The 21,567-nt window shown below is 34.0% G+C and overlaps 1 protein-coding gene across 3 annotated transcripts in view; it reads left to right on the plus strand.

The window, feature by feature from the left end:
• The first annotated feature begins 822 nt into the window (after nucleotides 1-822).
• LOC117181506 (traf2 and NCK-interacting protein kinase) overlaps nucleotides 823-21,567 on the plus strand; it is a 252,578-nt gene continuing 231,833 nt past the window's right edge. The window contains exon 1 of one of the 3 annotated variants that reach the window (XM_033374255.1): nucleotides 823-861. In XM_033374255.1, the coding sequence (XP_033230146.1) occupies nucleotides 838-861 (24 nt within the window). In that variant the 5' untranslated portion in view covers nucleotides 823-837. Of the gene's footprint in view, nucleotides 1,258-1,352; nucleotides 1,485-21,567 lie in introns of those variants that run through there. The other 2 variants (XM_033374254.1, XM_033374256.1) reach the window with 2 other exon arrangements.

Genomic DNA, 21,567 nt, shown 5'->3' on the forward strand with positions numbered 1-21,567 from the left:
TTCCACTTTTTAGATATAATATGAAATCACATTGTATCAGATTAAAAATCTCTCTTGTTCTTAGCAGACTGTTCAAACTTACAATAAATGTTGTCGAACCCCTATAATATTGCATACATTTACACATACGTTTTATATGTAAATTCAGAAGGACGTCCAAATTGTACCATATGACAAATTATTGTCTAATTAATGTAAGAATAATAGGTCTTACTTTCAATCCAGATCAAATACAGATCTAACAAACTTTTCTGTAAAATTTACGGACTCGCGTAATTCTATTACAAACCTCTGTCACTTTTACATGTATATTTCTGAAAGAATTGTCTATCTGCGAATTTTTCATTCACTGGTAAACGGAGATATTTGAAATGAAATTCCTTATCACAAATATTAAAAATTGTATATACTTTTAATCTTTCTCATTCAGTAATATTTACAAACTTACATTCTGGTCTGAATATAATTTATTTCCTTACCAATGTTCTAATATATCCATTGAAAGTTCTTTTTGAATTCATTCTTTTAATATTCTCATAATATTTCTTCCTACATACTGTTTTCCCTGTAACAGTTCGCCGTACAGTCTTACGCGTCAAACTCAAACTGCGCGGTCAAAGTAACAAAATGGAGAACTTAAGCGCTTGCGTGATTGGAACGAAACAGGGCCCTCAAGTGGCTAGACCATGTATTCATAAGATCATGTTTCGTACCACCAAGTTGCGGGACCATAGCTTCTTGGATCCTGGTCTGCGCAAGTTAATTTCGAATTCTGAACTCAAATGAGCGCCATCCAGGAGACGTAGCAATTACTATTACCCTTTCGTCACTTTGCCTATGGGAGTGGGCACACCGTGTCCGGTATGGTATGTGTCCGGTATGGACCATGTGTTACCGTCAGTGCGTGTGTCTATTGCTCCTGATTAATTCATAATAGCCATCAGGAATTTACTCGAAATTCGGTACATTAATGAAACGATAAATAAACATGAAATAGCAGGTTGAAAAGTCAAATTTTTAAAGGATTTCAACGTAGTGAATAGATTTTTTTCACCCACTTTCTTTTCGTCCTTCTTATGTTCTAATGGTTTCATAACGGGTGAAAAAAAGTATTGAGACTATCTCTTTACTGTTTTCTTACATACGTGTTCTCAAGCAAAAACTTTGTGGCGTTGTAATTGCCGTATCAAGATGGCGCATACTTTGACACCAAGCGTCAATTGTTCACTTGACGACATTGATTTAAACGCTCTGAAGGTATGTCGTCTGTGTGAAAACGCAGCAATGCTGTATCCATATGTGAAAATGTTTTTTTTTTGCATTTTTAAACAAAATATTATGTTGGACAGGCTTAACATACCAATTATACCTCTATAACTTTAATTTAAGTCTATGGAATAAGCTGGTACATTATTTACAAGAAGATTGCTCACTTATCGCATTCGTGGAAAAATCTCCCAAAATGCGCCCGTAGATGATATCAAGTAAGCAATATAAACACGTATATACATACAGATTTACATATACAGTGAAACTCTTCTATAGCGCCGATTTTGGGGCTGATGGTGGATGGGGACAAACCCGTAAGAGCCCGCTCCGCTTTTGTTTGATCACTCCTGAGTGCTCGTCTGCGTGATAACCGAGGATCCCGCGAACCTCCTGTTAGGGTAGGGCGGGGCGAGATGAGCATAGTGGGTAAGATGAGTCGCTTAATTTTCTTGTAGGTTATCATTTATTTTGTACATTTTTTTTGTATTAGTAGCGGGAAAAACATCAAACTTCTTTTTTGAAAATTTTTTGCTTAATTTTGAATAAATCTGGAAAAAACGAAAGTAAAAATTTTAAGACCTGTATTCTGATATTTTGCATTTGTTTTTACGGTTCAATAATCACGAAAAATCACATATTAGATGTTTTTCCAATGGCTATTTAGATAGCTTATTTATTAGACCTTAAGTTTTCAACAGATTTACATATAATTATAAAACCGAAATAGGTGAAATTTTGATTTGACTAAAAAGTGGAATATGGGGCGGAATGAGCCACTGTTCTGGGGCGTAAAGAGCCACCTCTTCCTGTGCATTAACCTAACCTCAGTAGGTTAGGATGCAATGTTTCATATTATCAGATTGTACATGGTGTTAATGGTGTAAACATATAAAAAACTAATCTTGTCGACAAAAATTCGCAGAAGTATGACAGCAGCACTGTTATAGGTATGATAAAATAATATGAGTTGCTGCCAACCAGAAGATAGAGCACTGTTTTTCTGTGTGTATTTCGTAAATAACTTTGTTTTAAAACTCGTACAATGCTATAAAAATAAGAAAAACATTGTTGTGGTTTAAAAATACGGAAGAAGTTTAAAAAAACGGTTTAATATATATATGAAATTCAGTCTCTTGCAGTAATTGCAGTAGACCAGTCTAGTATTTGGGAGTTTACGTATTATAGAATTTATCTTTTACTAAGGCAATGTACATGGTCAAGTCGAAAAATTGCTATATGTAATCCTGTAATACAATTATTAAAAGATATGTGGATATAATTCGTTTTTCTATTTACTCTTTGTAATGTTAGTTACGGTGGAGGTTAGGATAAACGATTACATCATTTTAAAGTTGAATACTTTAAATTTTCCGTTCAATTTTGGAAGGCTATGTGTTAGATATGTATTTATTTTTAAATAATCAAACTTAAAAAGACTCTTAATTAAAAATAATATATAAAGTCATTTAATTAAGTGACCCATCTCGCCCCATTGCCTGGGTCATCCCGCCCCAGGCACGAGGCGATATGAGGCAAGCGCACTTGTTCTTTATTTTCGTTTCTAATTCCGCATATACTTTTTTAGTTACTTTTTCCTTGACACAATTTTAATAAAAAAATTTTGTAGAATATATATATATATAACACTTCACTTTCAAGCAATGAATTAGCAGATTTTAAATACTGATGTGAAAAGGACAGCTATGCTCATCTCGACCCACCCTACCCTACATCTACCTGCGGCGCGACATGAATTCTTGGTAGGGCTATATATACATAGATATACATATATATTATAAACAATCTGCCCGCCTGTTTTTTCTCGCGCTTCGAGTTCGAAGATATATTGATCTCGCGCTTCGCACTCGATCTTTGTGAATAGACTTTTTTAAACTAAAGGTGGAAGCATCGACAACAGTAATTTGGGAATTGTGAATTCTCTTTTATTAAAGCTCCATCGGCCTTACTGAACACATTGTCATTACGTATCTCGTACTTCGCACTCGAGTTTATCCCTGAACTTATAACTCATAACTTACATTTGTATTAAAACAGACGTACTTGCATTGCCCCGTTTGAACAAAATGCGAATTCCTTTTAAAAAATGTTGTTAAACATTTTATTACAACTTTAATGTTTTTCGATCAACTGAATTTGCTCATTTCTAATATATTACCGGCCTTACTTTATCAGTTCACTGAATCTTTTTTGTGCTTGAGAACTTTTTTGTAAATAAAATATCTGACTGAAAATTTTGAAAATGTATCAGAAGACCATACACTACGTTTATGTACTTCATTTGTGTAGGCATTTCGCTAAAAATTGTTTTTAAATAAATTAAAACTTGGGACCATTTTTTGACTTATTTTCTTTATAATCTTGACATTTCTTGAACCTAAGAATTTTTTTTATATTAAAAATATCTTCGAGATTTTAATTGTAGTGAGGTCGGTAATATAGATATTTGAGTGTATCGCATGCCCCTTAAAGTTAATAGGGATCGTCAGAGTTTGGATCCGGTTTTGGATTTTTTCCGATTCATGAGCGTTTTGTTAGCTCGGAATTACATCGAATTCCACATGTAATATTTAGAATAAGTGTCTGGTCTTATCCGTTTTTGTTAGCTCGGAATTACATCGAATCCCGCATGTAATATTTAGAATAAATGCCTGATCTTATCCATATTAATCTTTTTCGTATTCCGTTTGAGGTTATGTTTGGTAAGCTTCTTGTTTTTTAGGTTACGTCCTGAAAAATTCTTAAATTGGCATCAGGGGGGGGGGGGTGCTTCAACTGTACTGCCCAACTTAAAAAACGTGTCACGAGAGTTGAGAACCGCCGTGCGGCGGCGCTAGTAGTAACTTTTTCGACAAAACTATGCAGTACCATAGGAAAAATGCATAAAAATTACAAAATAAATATGAAAAACCATTTAAAATAATTTACATAATTCAAACATTAACAAAATTGCATGGATATTCAGAACTTATAAAAAATAATAACAAAATAAATAACTAATATAGAAATGAACGAAAAAAATTGCAGAAAATATATATTATTACAGAATTATAATTTTCCCAAATTTAAAATAATGGCAAGATTTTAATTAACAAAAAATAAAATTCCGAATTATAACATAAACTAATGATTAAATTCCCAAAAATATTTCCATTCCTGAAATTTATAACTGCTGAATATAGTTAATTAATTATTAATTTATGAACTATTTATACAATTATAAATAAGACAAACAATTTAATTAATAATTTATTAATTATTTTTGGTATTTTTAAAATTCGTTAAACTTAACTTTCAGGAATATAAATATTTATGGGAATTTAACAGATTATTTATTTTATAATTAGGTCTATTTGTAATTCGTTAATTTATATTTTCGGTCATTTTTGTTCGTTAATTTGTGATTTTTATTCATTTTTTCGTTAATTTGTATGAGTCCCTGTTATTTAAACACTTTTAAATACAGGGAACGAAGAATTCTTTTTATATTGCTGTCTTACAATTTAATCATATTATATAATAAATATAATTATTATATCTATATATTACGAACAAGGAATATTATGAATCATAAAATATTTTTTTCTATTGAAATTAAATAACGAACTCTTAAATGGGATATTTTTTTAATCAAATAGATTTCTTAACGAAACTAACATATTTTAACATTTGTGTAGTGGCTCTTAAAGAAAGACTATTAAGGAATATTTTTTAATCTTTGACAACACTCAAATAAATCGAAAATTATTTTTCGAAGTTTTATAATAAATTACGAATTAGAATTAGGCTTTTTTGGAATCAGCTAAAGAATTTTTAGCAAACTGTCGCATTCTATTTTGCAAATAGAAGTGAATAGTGTAGGCGAAAACTTCTTTTCCATGTTCTGCACTAGAAAAGTCAAATTTTAGTTTAGACAAATCATTCAAGACTAAGTAAAAAACATGACTTTGTTTGCAATGCAGAGAAAACGATTTTTCAATTGATTTTATACAATCCAAGAGGTTAAATATATATATATTACAGAAGGGCTCTATATGGGTTCTAAATGGAAGTGAAAATTTTTCACTAAAAGAGAACTACCAGGTTTCAAGCAGGTTGAATGATGTTCTAAAAAGGGTTATATTAAATTAAGGAGAAGAATAAGACAAAAATGAGAATAAGACTTTAAGAAATTCAAGGCACAGTAAATACATCGCACGAAGAAATGTTCGAAATACGATTACGGCTATGAATGTCAACCGATTAAATTTTTTTGTTAACGGAGACTTAAGGACATGTGATACTTAGAAAATTCTCGATTTTACCAGTGTTAGGTTCCCCCGGCTTTTTTTCTAGAATGATACATATTTTGTCTTTAAAATTTAAGAAATGATAGCGAACATGCTAACGGCCGTCCCTGGACACTTTTTTGGGTGGGTTTATTCAAAAAATTTAGTTTCGCTAAATTTGATTTATTTGCATGGCGCTTAGGAATTAGTATCGATTTTATTAGCGTTAGATTCCACCGGATTTTTTCCTAGATTAATAAATATTTTGTCTTCAAAATCTTATGAAAGATAACGAACATGCTAACAGACGTCCCTGCACACTTTTTGTGTGGATTAATTCCAAAAATGTCTATTTCATAAATCGTTTCTAAATTATCAGAATGACAGAGCTTAAAAACGACCCTAGCCTCAAAATAGTGCACATGCATAACATTTTTATTCAGCACAATAAATTTTTTTTTTGTCATCCCTCAAAGAAGAGTCCGGGGACGTCCGTTATGTTATTTTATAGCATCTCTGAATTCAATTTTTAAAAATGTTCATTTTTGTGGACAAAAAGCCGGGGGAACTGTACTCGATTGACCACACGACGAAGTATCACATACCCTTAATACAATTTTCAGAAATATATAAAAGCCTATTTTTTATAAAAAAGATGATTTTTTTCACCTACAAACTTCGAAAAATATATAATTTTCAAGTTCCCGATGCATTAATAAAGCATACTTTGTTTAATTTTCAAGAAATTAATGTGCATTGCGCAATAGATAAATTGCTAACTGATAGATTATAATAAATACATTTTTCCTAAAAAAATGTATTGCTATAAAGAATGATTTACGTGGACATAGATATGACCGCGCTAGATTCTTATACTAGATCGAAATGAACTTGAAAACATATTTATCGATCTAGGTCCCTTCTTCAACCCATATACACTCTGCTAGACACCCGAACCTTTGCTTCATAGAAACACAAATAGAACCGCGCTAAACCCTTACATGAGACCGACTTCTCCGACTTCTTTCCGAATGTCGCCGAATGTTTCCGATTTCTCTCCGAATGTCGCAGAATGTTCACGAATGACTCCAAACTTAACTCTTTCCGAATCCAATAAGGAAATATATATTCTCGTAATAATGATTTATTTTTAACTTCAAAAGTATTTTAAATTGCAGCGATCCTATTGATCCCTCAGAAAGCCTTTTTGACTTTCGTATATAACGTACATTATTGCTGCACATGATCGCATTCAAATATTCCAAATTTTGCATATTACATTTGCCCAAGTCTCATTTGTAATCACTATAATAAGTCCTTGATAAAATTCCTTCTTTGTATTGTAAAAATAATCCACTATGAAATATAAATTACACTGAGCTTGACTGAATGATGAAAATCCATAAGAAGCGTCACTTTTATCGAATTCCGTATTCAAAATAATAAACAAGGTTTACTTAAAAAGTAACTGAGCACAATGACCTTTTTACTGAAAGTACTATGGGAAATTAGGAATATCCGAAATTTATTGTAATTTCAATCAAGAATTTTTGGAAACGCTCTGACAGCATCTCGTCTCTGCTTGTCTTCAGAGCCATTTTGATCTAAGATTGTCGCTTTTTCACTCACTTTCAGATGTGCGATCGATAAACCCAATCGATATTAAGCATTCGATTGCACTAATACTCGACTGAAACGAAAGAATTGAATGTCATTATATGTTTTAAAAAATGTCGTTATTAAGTGTCAATCTTTGCCAATGATAATGACTTGTAGATCTCACAATAAAGCATAACACCTTTAATTTCTTTGTTTCAAATAATCTTTAATTCAAAATCAAGTTCAGTGCAATCGAATACTTGCCATAATCGATATGAATGAAATCGAAGAAACAAAGTAACGCAAGAGACATTGACAGAGATTTTCCCACGATTTTTGGAGCCAACTGATGCTTCTACAAGTTCAACTTGGGCAAATCATATTTCATAAACTGCTTGTACATTTTTTTCACAATACAAAAATAATAAAAATAATATAAATATATGTATAAAATAATAAAATAGTGATGAAATTTTCCTGTTTCTAGGTTATTTGAAAAAAATGTTAGACGAACGTTTATTTTCAATAGAGAATAAATAACAGTGGGACACATAGAGGAAACAATTTGAAAATTGAAATTAATCTCATTAATTTGTTAAAAATTTAGTATGTATGCATGTATTTATATCTAATTTCTCCCCTTTACGGGTTTAAGGGCCTCCGCTCCCTGCACATAAATTTACATTCCATCCTTAATCTAAGTTATCAGCTGCTTCTATTCTAATGTTTCGCCTTACTCAAAAAAAACAATAATTAAAAAAATCACTAAGAATTCTAGTAATGAGCTATCTTCCAGGGCTTCCGTTTTCTCTTATCATAAAAAACAAACGTTTTCAACGATTTTGAAATTAACTTTTGCTTTTTAATTTCCATTTTCAGGATCACCCGTTTGATTCTGGCCTATTTCCTTGCTTTCCCTTACTTCCTTCAATTTCTTCATCCACATCACTCCCTGTCCATTACCATCCATTTTACACGCTCATCCGCACTCAGCTGCCCATCTTACTCTCCTTTGCACCTCTCTAAAACATGTGTACATGACTCCAGTTCATATCCACGTACTCTACATAGATTCTCCTCATCCATCCAATTTCTACAAGCTGTCACTCCTCCCATTCTAAACTGTATCACCCTACTCCATTTGTCTTCCTTTTTATTTTTTGAACATATTCTGGTTCCGTCAACCCTTTGACTATCATTTACTACCTATTGTACATCGAATCTATAAGCTTTATCCATCTCTCTTCTCCTTGTTTTACTAATAGCTCTAACTCTATGTCCTGCGACTCCATAACCCCTTCTCGTATATTACAAACCCTTCTAATTTTTCTCCTATCTTCCTGCCATTTTGAATTTCCCAAATTGTCTCTTGCCTCATTGTTCCCAATTTTGCCCAAACATGCTTGTGTTATTCTGCTTCCTTCTCCCTTTTTTTATCTTCTCTTCAAAATACCAGGCTGTAGTCTAGTAACCGTTATGCCCTTCTTCACTCTTCTCTGAACATGTATCCTGTAAAACTCCAGCTAACCCCCATTACCCACCTCAGAAATCGTTCATGTATCCTCTCTAATTTCCTATATTCCTTCCATCCACAGATCTTTACTCCATAACACAACACCGCCCAAACCAACGTGTCAAACAACCAGACCCTCATTCTCCAATCGACCTTGAACCTTCTCTTTCCTATACCCCATACTTGGCCCATCACTTTACTCACACATTCAATACTTTTCCTCATCTGTAGCTCGTTTCCCCCTCCTGCGTCAAACCAAAACCCTAAGTAACAGAACTCCTCCACCCTTTCCACTATTTGTCCGTTCATTTTTCCAAACTTAATCCATTATGGTGTTTCTATTTCTGAAACAGATCACCTTGGTCTTCTCTACGTTCACCGTCAGATACTTTGCTCCCACATGCTCTTCAAAAATTTTCATCATTAGGTTCACCCCCCTCTCGTCGTCCACGAACAGAACTATGTCGTGTGCGTAAGCTTGAGAGTATAGTTTGCTGTTACCCAATATTGTCCCCCCTTTCCCTTTCTTCTTTAACTTCTCCTCTAGGTCTGCCAGCAGCATATTAAACAGTAGCGGGCTCAAAGGGCACCCTGGCCTTTGACCTCTTTCTATCCAGAATACCTCTTCTTTTTTCCTTTCCTATCCTTCCCACCAGCCTTCCTTCTATTCCCCTCTCTTCCATCACCCGCCATAACACTTTTCTGTTTACTGAATCAAAAGCTGGTTTAAAGTCCACGAATAACGCGATCAATTCCACTCTTTCTCCCTAGATTTCTGTTAACCAAGCAGTTCAGTAGGTAAATTTTGTCTCTGGTTCCCATCCCTTTTTTAAAACCCGTCGGATTGCTTGGATACTTTCTCTTTCTTCTATCTGACTCTCTAACCTTTTTCTTAAAATTTCTGCATATATTTTGTAGCCAACTGACATGAGAGTCATCCCTCTGTACTCCTCTACCTTCTTTCCCTATCCTTTCTTGACAAGTGGTACCACCAGCTCTGTCATCCACTCTTCTGGCCACACTTCTCCATTCCACACCTTGTTAAAATAGTATGTCCACTTACCCAAATCTTTTTCTTCATTCACGCCCTTCTTTCCCCTTCTTTCCTTATTAATCACATCCCAAACCCTACCTTCTTTAATCGCTTTTTCTACTTCTTCATTGTACTTTTCTTTCCCCTTTGCTTTTTCCTTTCTAGCATCCTCTCATGTTCTTTTTTTCTATTATTGCACTCCCCTTTCTCCATTTTCCCTATTTTTCATTTTCTTACACACTTTCATTCTCTCTTTACTCTCTTTACATTCCTCGTCCTACCAGCCTCTATTTTCCCCTTATCTTTCTAGGTTTGTATCCATCACATCCCTTACTTTCTCAATCGACTCTTTCCATCTTTCCATTAACAAATCTATTCCCTCCTCTTCTATAAACCTAATCTTTTCCTTTCCATTTTTCTTTAAACTCTTTCAGTTTATCTACCCCGAGACTCCTATTTTCTTGTTCCTTTCTCCCCCTCTCCACTTTCTCCAACTGCCTCGCGTCTGGTCACCAGCTTTCAGTGTAGCTATTCCCGGGAAGTGCTCGGACCAACTTTCATACAACTTATCAAATTCCTCATTTTTTCGGCTGCAAGAATGTAGTGCATTACTGTCATAATGGTTAATTATACAAATAATTTTTATAAGCAAATGTACACTTTCATAATTGTTTGTGAATAGGCTAAATTTTTTAAGGGATCAGTCTGAAAAGCCTTGTCAGTTAGTTGTTGCTGTCATATTTTTCATAATAACAATAAATTTTTATTTTATAAACAATTTTTATCAACAAATGCACACTTTCATAATTGTTTCATGAATAGGCTACATTTTTTGTAGGATGAGCCCGAAATGTCTTGTGAGAGACTCCTGGCCATTTTTTCGTTCCACACCTTTTGCTATAGAGGTAAATAATTTTCCTGGATTTTGACGGAGGTGTTCTTGCATTTAGGTTCGAAATACTAATGATAGTGTTATTTTTCGCCAATTTTTATTTTAAAAAAACGTGAATCGTCCGGCTTGTTACAAGCTTTTGGTGACATGCTACGTCACATCAAAATGGCGGAATGACTCCAGTTCGTATCCACGTACTCTGCATAGATTCTCCTCTCATCCATCCAATATCTACAAGCTGTCACTCCTCACGGTCAATTTTTATCCAAGAACTTGCTTTTTTTATACTGCACAACCCAAAATCACTCATAACCCTGACATCGTGATTTTTGGAGGTTCGTTTTCGGTTTTAAAGGAAAACCGTAAACGGATTTATTGGCTAAATTAATAAAACACTATTATTATATACTTTTTCCTCCCTTTCTTCTCTAAAATCGCATCTCTGAATTTCTGAAATATAATTAAATTACAACCATGTCAAACTACTTTATAGAAAATTCATCTGAGCATGTCAGAGTAAGAAAGTAACAGACAAAAAGTCTGTGCGTAAAGGAAATAAAAATTTTTAAGGGGAAAAAGAAGGGATATAAAATGGTTGCGAATAAAAAGGAATGAGGTAATCGATAAGAACAAAAGCGCAACATAATTTTTTTCAGCGCAAAAGTGAGCAATCTTTTTTTTCAGTAATCACGAATGAGAACCACTTACCTGAACCTTAAAGTAGAAGATGCAGTTTCGTCGATATTCGAGATTTTTGACAAACCAAAGTATTTTTAAAGTTGAAATAACTTCCATTAGTTATTGCCGTTTTCGTTACGTGGAATCAAAGTACAAATAACAATAACAATATAAAATTGTAATGCATTATAATTATTAGTATTGAAGGGATTAATGATATAGTTCTGTTTTTAATAATGAAAATCATATTGATATAGTAAGTCGTATGATAATTTAATTTTAAGTTTGCAGTTAGCCTCATAATAAAAATGGTAAGTAAATTAAAAAATACGATAACTTTTGAAAACTCATATCATTTCATAGTGAAGTTTCACTATTCCAATTTAAGGACAGTGGGTCAATCTGAAATATTGAAATTTGCTATTTCTATTACATTATGAAACATAAAATTATATCTGCAATAAAATCTACAAAATTCGTATCTATGCAATCTCAAAATAAGTCCTGCAAGGTGTTTTGCCAGTTTAACTCGAATAGCGAAAATATTTTTAAATTAATGTTTATAACAATGAGATTTCCAAAACAGGCCATTTTTTCCGATTTTTAAATTCACAAATAATTTTCAAGGTTTTCGAGTTCAAGAAATCCATTTTTATGGTTAATTTCATCGACAATTGTAAATTTTGTTTTGTTAGAATAAAATAGATAGCTCTCGACTAGTCGCCCCCTAATGTAAATTCGATTTTTGTGTATTTAAATTTGCAAAAACTTAATTTTCACACTGTGAAGTAGGAGTAATTACACTTCCCGCCTCGTTCTCGGGATTACTGTTGTAGTACCGCTACTCTCTGCTAGTTTGTGATAATCTTTAGAGCCAAAAAATCCTGAGTCCTGCTCCTATGTTCACCTCCATGACTTTATTCGTTTCTTTGTGCTGGCTGTCGCAACACGCAAATTAGTCACGCGCTACGTTTTTTCGGTTTTTTAGTGAACGCGGATTCGATTTTTAGTGTATAAATATGGGCAGACATAGAAAGCGCAAACATTCTTCCCATGATAAAGAGGAAATTCGCGATTTGGAAGAAAAAGTGAAGCGCTTAAAGAGGAAAATGGAACGTCGACACAGACGTCGCCAGAGTAATTCGCCTGAACCTTGACACTCCGAATCAAGGAGTTATTCAAGGGAAAGATATAGAAAGTCTCGTTCCACTTCTCGAAGATATTTTTATCGCGAATCATCGGGATCTTTTGATGGTGGGCGTCCTTTACTTTCTCAAAATGGTAAGTCATTTAACATTTTTATGCACGGCAAGGTTCATTCATAAGATGAGAGAAGGCTGATGTTCTATAGACAGCAAGGCCCATTCATAAGATGAGAAAATGGTGATCTGATGACTGGTGAGCCTGTATATAGGTGCAGGACTAATCCAGGTCTATGATTTTCCAGAAGTTCCTCCTGAGGAGGAGAGAAATAAAGTCAAACAAGGGACAGATGAAAAAGGAAATGATGAAAACAAAATGGCGAACGGAAGTGATATAGGGACAAAAGTCGACGATAAGAAGCTAGAAGTTCTAGGAACAGATCATACAAGGCTTGACACCTTGGAGGTTAATTTACATTCGGATATTGTGTCGGGATAGGAATTTTCGCTCACTAAAGGTCTTAAAGCAGATGCTTAACAGGAGCTGTTTAAAAAATATCCCAGGAAAGGAAATCTTCTTTTGGGTCCACCCGAGATGAATCCAATTATGTTACTGTCAATGAGCGAACAGGCTATCAAAAGAGGTGAACATTTCCAGGACACGCAACGTTTTACGGGCTCAGCACTGTCAGCAATAGGAACAGCAATGGATATGTTGCTTGGACAATCCGAAGAACAACTCGATATCGTAAAACTGCTGGAACTGTTGTCACGTGCATGTCAGTTAATAACGAACCTTCACCATGCAGACAGTAGCTAGACGTGCATTTATCGCCCCTGGATACAGCAAATTAATTAAAACCATTTTAGACAAATCAGATAGAGGAAAATTTCTTTTCGGTGACAATATAACGGACAAAATTAATGAAGTGAGTTCATTAGAAAAACTGAGTAGAAATCTTAAACCTCCAGCACCACCGAAAAAACCGTTCAAGAAAAATACCGGTCCTTTAAACTCGAGGAGCTCGTCTGCGAAGGAACAAGGGTCATCGTGGGAGAGCAACAACCAGAAATCTCGACCGACAAACCTTACCCTCCGAGGTCTTACGAACAGAATCATCAGACATCGCGAGGAAATCACCACCGCCAGACATCGAACAGATACAGATCTTCAGCTTGATAGAGCAGGAAGTAAAGGTATGTACAGCTGGTAGGTTAAAAAAATTTTTGGAAGCCTGAAAACAGATTACTACAGATTTGTTCTTTAGTGCATAAAGGGTTATAAGAATCCGTTTAAGCGGAAACCGCAGCAAATTTTCCCGCCTCAACCTCGGAATTGGACAAATGATAAAGTTTTTCGTTAAGGGCCGAAATTAATAATTTACTAGATATTGGAGCAGTAGATACCTGCTATTCAGTGAAGGGAGAATTTCTATCATCCTTTTTTCTTGTAAATAAGCCAAATGAATCGAAAAGATTCATTTTCAATTAAGAAAATTTAAATGAGTGTATAGAGGTACCCCATTTTAAGATCGAGGACCTTCAAACAGCTTCTAAGCTACAAAGAAGGGACTGCTTTATGAGTCACATAGTGTTAAAGAACGCCTATTTCCTTGTTCCGGTTGATGAAAGGTATAGAAAATATTTGAGATTTCGCTTTGAAGGAGTTCTTTACGAATTTAATTGCCTACCATTCGGTCTGAATATCAGTCCTTACGTTTTCACAAAGATTCTGAAACCGGTGGCCAGTTATTTAAGGAACAAGGGTCTGTTATCAGTGGTTTATTTAGATGATTTTCTCTTCATGGGTACATATTTTGCAGCTTGCTTAAAAAACATTCAATTATCGATCATATTGCTACAGTCCCTGGGGTTTCTTATAAATTACGAGAAAAGCAATTTGACCCGAAAAAGATTTCTGAATTCCTCGGGTTTTATCTAAATTCAGAAAAAATTACAGTAGGCCTATCCTCGCGAAAACGGAAATCATTGATAACATTAATAGATTCCTTTTTAAGAAAAAAGTATTGTACAATACGAGAATTTGCTCAACTAATAGGAACTTTAGTCGCAAGTTGTCCAGCTGTACCTTATGGAATGGGATACACGAAAAGTTTTGAAATAGCGAAATATCAAGCCCTTATATTGGCTAATGGAAACTATAACGAAAGTATGTCTATACCAAGCTTCTTACATAACGATTTAAATTGGTGGAAATAAAACTGCGTTCTTCAGAAAGCCCGATGCGACCGTTTTTACTTCAGAAAGAGATCTTTTCTGATGCATCTATGTTCGGTTGGGGTGCTTTCTGCGACGGCAAATCAGCCCATGGTCTTTGGAACGCAGAGCAAAAAAAATTTACATATAAATACTCTCGAAAACTTTTGCATCACAATCTTTCAATTGTGGGATTTTGCTACGCGTTGATAATACAACGGCGATGGCGTATATTAACAAAATGGGCGGAATTCAATACCCTCATTTACCCTCCTCACCCTGAAATTGATTTATTTGCAACCAGATTTAATTCCAAGCGTGAATTACTTTGTTCATGGGTTAAAGATCCTGAGGCAGTAGCAAATGATGTCTTTACTATTTCATGGAAGAAACAATTTTTCTACGCTTTTCCACCGTTCTCAATGATATTAAGAACCTTAAAAAAAATAGGAACAGACGAGGCCTATGGTATTTCAGTCGTTCCCCAGTGGACCTCGCAGTCTTGGTTTTCAGTCTTCCAGTCGATGGTTATAGGCGCACCATTATTGGAGTTTCTAACCGACAATTTCGACAAAGGGCGCATCTTATGGCTCGTTGAATACAGCAACATCGGCGGTAGCCTTAATTTCATCAAAGAAAATTTTGTACTCTAGGTACATCGGTTCTTTAAAGGAATCTTGAGACTAAAACCTACTCGACCAAAGTACTCGAAAACTTTGGATGTCACACCGGCATTGGATACAGTTACCACCTGGTTTCCACAGAAGTCAATTACATTCCAACAGCCGTCAGAAAAGTTATTAATTTTGTTAGCATTAGGAACGGGCCACAGAGTTCAAACATTTTCCCTCATCAACATTGGTCACATCACTTTTTCCACAAAAGGAGCTGAGGTCAATATTGAAGCTCTTATTAAAACTTCAAAAGTAGGAAGCTGTCAGCCGTGTTTGATCTTACCGTTTTTTAAAGACAAACCGGAACTTTTCATAGCAAAGACACTTAAATACTACGAAGAAGTTACGAAAAGAAAAAGAAAGGATTCTAAAATGCTTTTTATTTTCTTTAAAAAACCTCATAAAGCGGTAGGTTCACAGACTTAGTCGGTGGATCAAATCAGTACTTTATAAATGCGGTATTGATAAAGATTATACGGCTCATAGCACTAGACATGCTGCTACTTCGACAGCCTTCAAAAATGGTCTACATTTAAATTCGATAAGAAGTACAAAGGCTGTTCAGAAAAATCGTCGGTATTTGCGTGTTTTTATAATCGTCCGATTTCCGCGTCAAATGAAAGTTTTTGTAACGCGGTACTAAGAAATAACTCTTAGTTCTGTTGATATTGTAAACATTCAATTCTTAAATAAAATGGCATATGAAAATTGTCGACTCTGAAAATCTACAAAAGTAATCCCGGGATCGAGGCGGGAAGTATAATTGTACGATTAATCGAACTTAGCTAAGTGAAGTTCGATCGAAATTATACGGCCGCCTCGTTCGAAGGGATTACTCCTTCCCAGAAGGATTTAGTTACCCACCCAGTTTTCGGTAATCATGGAAATTACCTTGGATAAGATTCTAAGAAACTCTAAAAATAATGAAGTCATGGAGGTGAACATAGGAGCAGGACTCAGGATTTTTGGCTCTAAAGATTGTGACAAGCTAGCAGAGAGTAGCGGTACTACAACAGTAATCCTTTCGAACGAGGCGGTTGTAAAATTTCGATCAAACTTCACTAGGTAAGTTCGCTTGATCGTACAATTTTATGGTAAAAATTAAACTATTTGGTAGCATGATACTCTTTTCTAGTTAAAAGTTCGTCTTTTTTGGTAGAGAATTAATCTTTTTGGTTGAAATTTCATTCATTTAGGTTCAAAATACCAGTTTAAAATTAATCTGTTCCCGATGAGGATTTAACTACTCTGTAGAAAGTTCGTAATTTTTGGTTAAATTCAACTGTTTTCGACATCAATTTAAAAATTTTTTGTTGAAACATCAACCTATTGGTTTAAAGTTCAAAATTCAATTACTTGGTAGAAAACTCACGTATTTTATAGAAAATTAATTTGTTTTATTGAATATTCCTATTTTTGCGTAGAAAATTACTCTTTCTTGTTGACAATTAATCATTTTGGTTAAAAAAAGAAACGGTTTGATTTAAATTACGGATAACTGGTTGAATATTGTTGTTGTTAAACATTAATTTGTGAAACTGAAGATATAACCATTTCATTTTTTAATACAAATTTATCTTTTTTAGTTTGAAATTTTCGACTATTTGATTCAACAGTTTTGTTCAGAATTCAACTTTTGAAGTTGAAAATTCAACTTCTTAAACTTGGTTCAAAATTCAACTAGTTTGTGTATGTTTTTATTGGTTGAAAATTAAACTGCTTTTTTTTAAAGCGTCCTTTTGAATTGAAAATTCATCTTTTACGATAGAAAATTATCTTTCTTGATTAAAAATAACTTTATTTAAAAATTTAACATTTCCGATTGAAAATATAACATTCTTATAAAAAAGGCGCCTTTTTACTTGTTAATTCCACAAATTGATTGAAAAATTTATCTTTGTAGCTTGCGAATTCAACTATTTTGTTAATCATCTTTTTGGGATGGCAGATCTATTTCGTTAAAGCCATATTTTTTTGGTCAAAAATTAAATTTTTTTTTTAAATCGTCCTTATGGATTGAAAATTTATCTTTTATGGTAGAAAATAATGTTTCTTAATAGAAAATTAAACTATTTGATTAAGAGTTAAACTATTTTGTTGAAAATTCTTCTCTTTCGCTGGAACTTCAAACTATTTGTATGTTAATTCGATTAATTGGTTAAATCTCGTATAGTCTTATTTGCTTAAAAATGAAAACATTGAATTCAATATAGTATCCCCTAGCGAACCGAGTGAACGAAAAGGACACTCTAGAGCGTATCATTATAGTATACATGTAGTATCCCTTCCGGCTTATGTCACAAATACTCAAAACAACAGCAATATGGGCATTTAACTTGTTGCAATTCGAATCCTACGTTAAGCTTATCAATAGAATGTCATGGAGTAATTGTAATAGTTATTGTTCAGCTTTAAAAACTTTAAAAATTATAATACCTATCATTTACATGGACAAAAGGCGGCTTAAATCACATCTTCTTTTAGTAGCAGTTGATAGGCGTTATCCGCTAGTAACTAAGAATTTTGGCTGGGTGCTAGCGCCAAAGAGTGGATACCTAAGAAAAGGAGGCTTCGACGCAAGTACAAATAGTACGGTTCCGTGGGACGCCGTCAAGCCATACTATATTGAAAAATTTTCACGGACCCGTATGGTGAAAATTTTAGTGCGCTACTGTCTTCAAATTCGTAGTATGTGTGTATACGTATAGTTACAACTACTATGCCAGCGGCAGACTCGTAGATCGCAGAACGTCGCAATTTAAATCTAACCATCGCTGATCAACTGGCATGTGCGTTTGAATAGATTGGTTCAGTAGAAAAGCTGCAGAGAGGAACAGTGTTGCCGCTATGCGATACTGTTACGTTTATCAGTTTGAAAGTGACTAAAAAATGCCTATGCATTATAGTCCGGAGCCAGCGACAGTTTTTTGCGACCAATTTCCTTCCGCCTAATACTTTGGGGAATGCTTCAGATAGATGTGTTGTAAACATAATTATCGTCAGCTGCGGCACCTAGGGTGAATGAGGCAAGGGCAGCGGCCCCAGCGTGTAAAAAAAAGGTTTAGTGATTTCCTTCCGCTTGAAACTTAGTTAGATGATAGTTAATATAATATTTAAACGAAAAAAAACCGTTAGCTGGCTCTATGCAGGTGGAAAACTCGTCAGCTGAGGTAGTGAAAAGTCTCGTGAGCAATGCTTGGCAATATATAATAGATTAGCTCATGGGTTTTCCACCCACATACAGCCAACCGATTTTGTTTAATATTTCAAGTATTATTATCATTATTACCTGAGAAATTTTGAAGCAGAAGGAAATAATATATGCAAAGTTGTCCCAAGTACATAAAATATATAGTAGAAATATAAAATACAAATAAAAATAATTGCTCGAGTGCGTCATGTCGTAAATTGTTTTGAAACTTTTATTCACGTTTGAATTATACTTCAAAAAGAACTTTAAATGAATTAAAAATATTGTAGGCATTAATTATTTAAGAAAATCGTAAAATGATTATAAATAATTTTTTTAAATACTTAATTATGCTAATAATTTATTTAAATTAATTTTTATTTCTTACTTCTCTGTTCAATTTATTAAATATATTTTACGGAAATAGAATTCGCACAGTAAAATTACTCATTTTTAGAATGATAATGAAAGTTGTAGTTCATTATTATATTATTTGTAAGTGTTTTAAGAACTCAAATGTTATAACCTTCATAACTTTCTCACTTCTAGAATGAAAACTCCCAATTTTAAATTTAAACTTTTAAATGGGAATCGTCAACTTCTGAAAATGGTACAGTCCTTAAATTTATTTTTTAATAATCATACATGGTGGCGACTTAACTAGGAAACCGGGAAAGGACCGGCAATATAATTAAAAAATCAAGAATTTATTTCAGTTTTGTTGAAAATTATCTCCTTCAACTGAAAATATGAATGTCCATTTTTGGCTGAAAATTATTCTTTTCTTGTTTAAAACTTAAAAATTGGGGTCAAAATGTGTCCTTGTTCATCATTTTAGTTAAAAATTCATTTTTTAGGTCGGTAGTGAAATTACTTGGCTCATAATTGGTACTTGGCTCTATTTTTTAACCAAACTGAAATAAATGCTTGGTGTGCGGATCTGGTAACAAGACAAACGTATTCTTATGGACTTTGGGGTGCTGAATTCAAATTCGGTATCAAAAATCACCTATCACGTCATGGTTGAGCCATAACCTCAAAAAATGACGAAAAATCATGCTCTGAGGCAAATAAATTTCAAAATAATGCCAGTGATGCAAATATTGACTTCAAAAACATGTCGACAACTGTGAAGGAACAACCCTTGCGTAATATCAATTCATTTAACATAACTTTACCCAACAGAACCTGACCTCACCTAACCTGAATTAACAGAAATTTATTGAACTACACGTAAAGCTCTGGAAGCATATTTTCCCAGTAGCAAATGTGTGCTACATCGAATGGGTCAACTCGAGCTTAACCTAGAAATAAATCTAACCTAGCCTAACCTAACCTCACGAAACACAATTAAACTGATTGTGTTGTCCCGTTGTGTTTGCGGTACTGTTTGAATCAGCTTCGGCTTAACCTGCAAAGAGGTCAAACCTATCCTGACCTAAAAAAACCTAACCTAACTTCACGTAACACAATTAAACTCATTGTGTTGTCCCGTTGTGTTTGCGGTACCGTTTCATTCAGCATCGTCTTAACCTATATAGAGGTTTGACCTATCCTAACCTAACAAAAACTGACCTAACCTAACCTAGCCGAATGAAATTCAACCACACGTGTAGCTATGTAAGCGTACGGTTCTCAGTCTTAAATGTGTGCTATATTTAATAGGTCAACTTGATCTTAACCTACAAATGAATCTAACTTAACAGAACCTAACGAAATTTTGCTTAACGCAACACAACTTAAGTGTTCCCGTTGTAACACAATAAAATTCATTTCATTGTACTACAGGTGGTAACTTAAACATGCAAATAAATAAGTTTTATTCAAAATTTTTTCTCTGCTTTTCTTAAACTTAAGGGATATATTTATACTATCTTTCGTGTTTACGGCTGCCATTGCCCCACCCACCCAAAGTGTCGCAGCTGACGCTAAGTATGCTTGCAACACACCCATCTGAAGCATTCCTCAATGTATTAGGCAGAAGGAAACTTGAGACATTTGAACGGGCTTGTTGGCCAAATCGTTCTCGTAGGCAAATAAATCTGCCTATTTTGTTTTTTTCAAAACAATATATTTTTAGAACTCGCTCTAAGGTTTCAAAGTTTCCTCAATAGTCTAAAGAATGTCTCTTCAAAATGTTAAGTTACACAAGTATATCTTAGGGTCACAATGAGGCTCCAAACATAGCCATTTTTGAAATGTCCAAAACTTTTGCATATTATTTCTGAGATATAAAAATGCGATAAATGCAATACTCACTGATAAGTGAACAAGCATATCAAATATCAAATAAATTGACTTATAATTTCCTGTGCAAAATCGAAGAAATAAAAATTAAACATTTTACATGTCCCATAAGACATAAGACATAAAAATGGCCGGAGCGAGTTCTAAAAAAATATATTTTTTTTTTTTAATAAAAAAATAGGCATACATTTATTTGCCTACGAGAACGATTTGGCCAACAAGCCCGTAAAAATTTCGCAAATGTCATTTTTTGGGCCACCCTACTATGCATTGTTCATGAACGACATGTTAAAGTAGGCATCTTTGACATTAATGATCTGCGCATTGGTATGGTGAAAAAATTTGAAATTAATTTAGCATATAAATAATTATTCTATTTAAATTAGCTCTTTTTTAAATTTACTAGAGATTGGTTTTTTAAGGGGATGATAAGAAACTGCAGGAGGAAAAAGAAAGAATGCGCATGCGACTGAATGAAATACGAGGGTAGTTCAATAAGTCCTTAGAATGACCAACAGATGGCGCGCGAATCGCTCCAAATCATCTGTTTTCAGTCAGCACCACTCCCGACTAGATATATGGTGCAGTCGCAGTCCACATCTTCTGAGTTTACGTGTTTTTATAACCAATTGAAAAAAAAATTGTTCGTTAAGAAAAATGAAAAAAAAAACGAGTTCAGAGCGGTAATCAAATATTTTCATTTAAAGGGTTTAACTCCATATGATATAAAAAATGAATTGCACTCAGTTCATGGCACATCTGCCCCTGCCTTAGCAACGGTTTATAACTGGGTAAATGAATTTAAGCGTGGTCGTACATCAATAAGT

Source organism: Belonocnema kinseyi, chromosome 10 (assembly GCF_010883055.1).
Source record: "Belonocnema kinseyi isolate 2016_QV_RU_SX_M_011 chromosome 10, B_treatae_v1, whole genome shotgun sequence".
NCBI classification, from domain to species: domain Eukaryota; kingdom Metazoa; phylum Arthropoda; class Insecta; order Hymenoptera; family Cynipidae; genus Belonocnema; species Belonocnema kinseyi.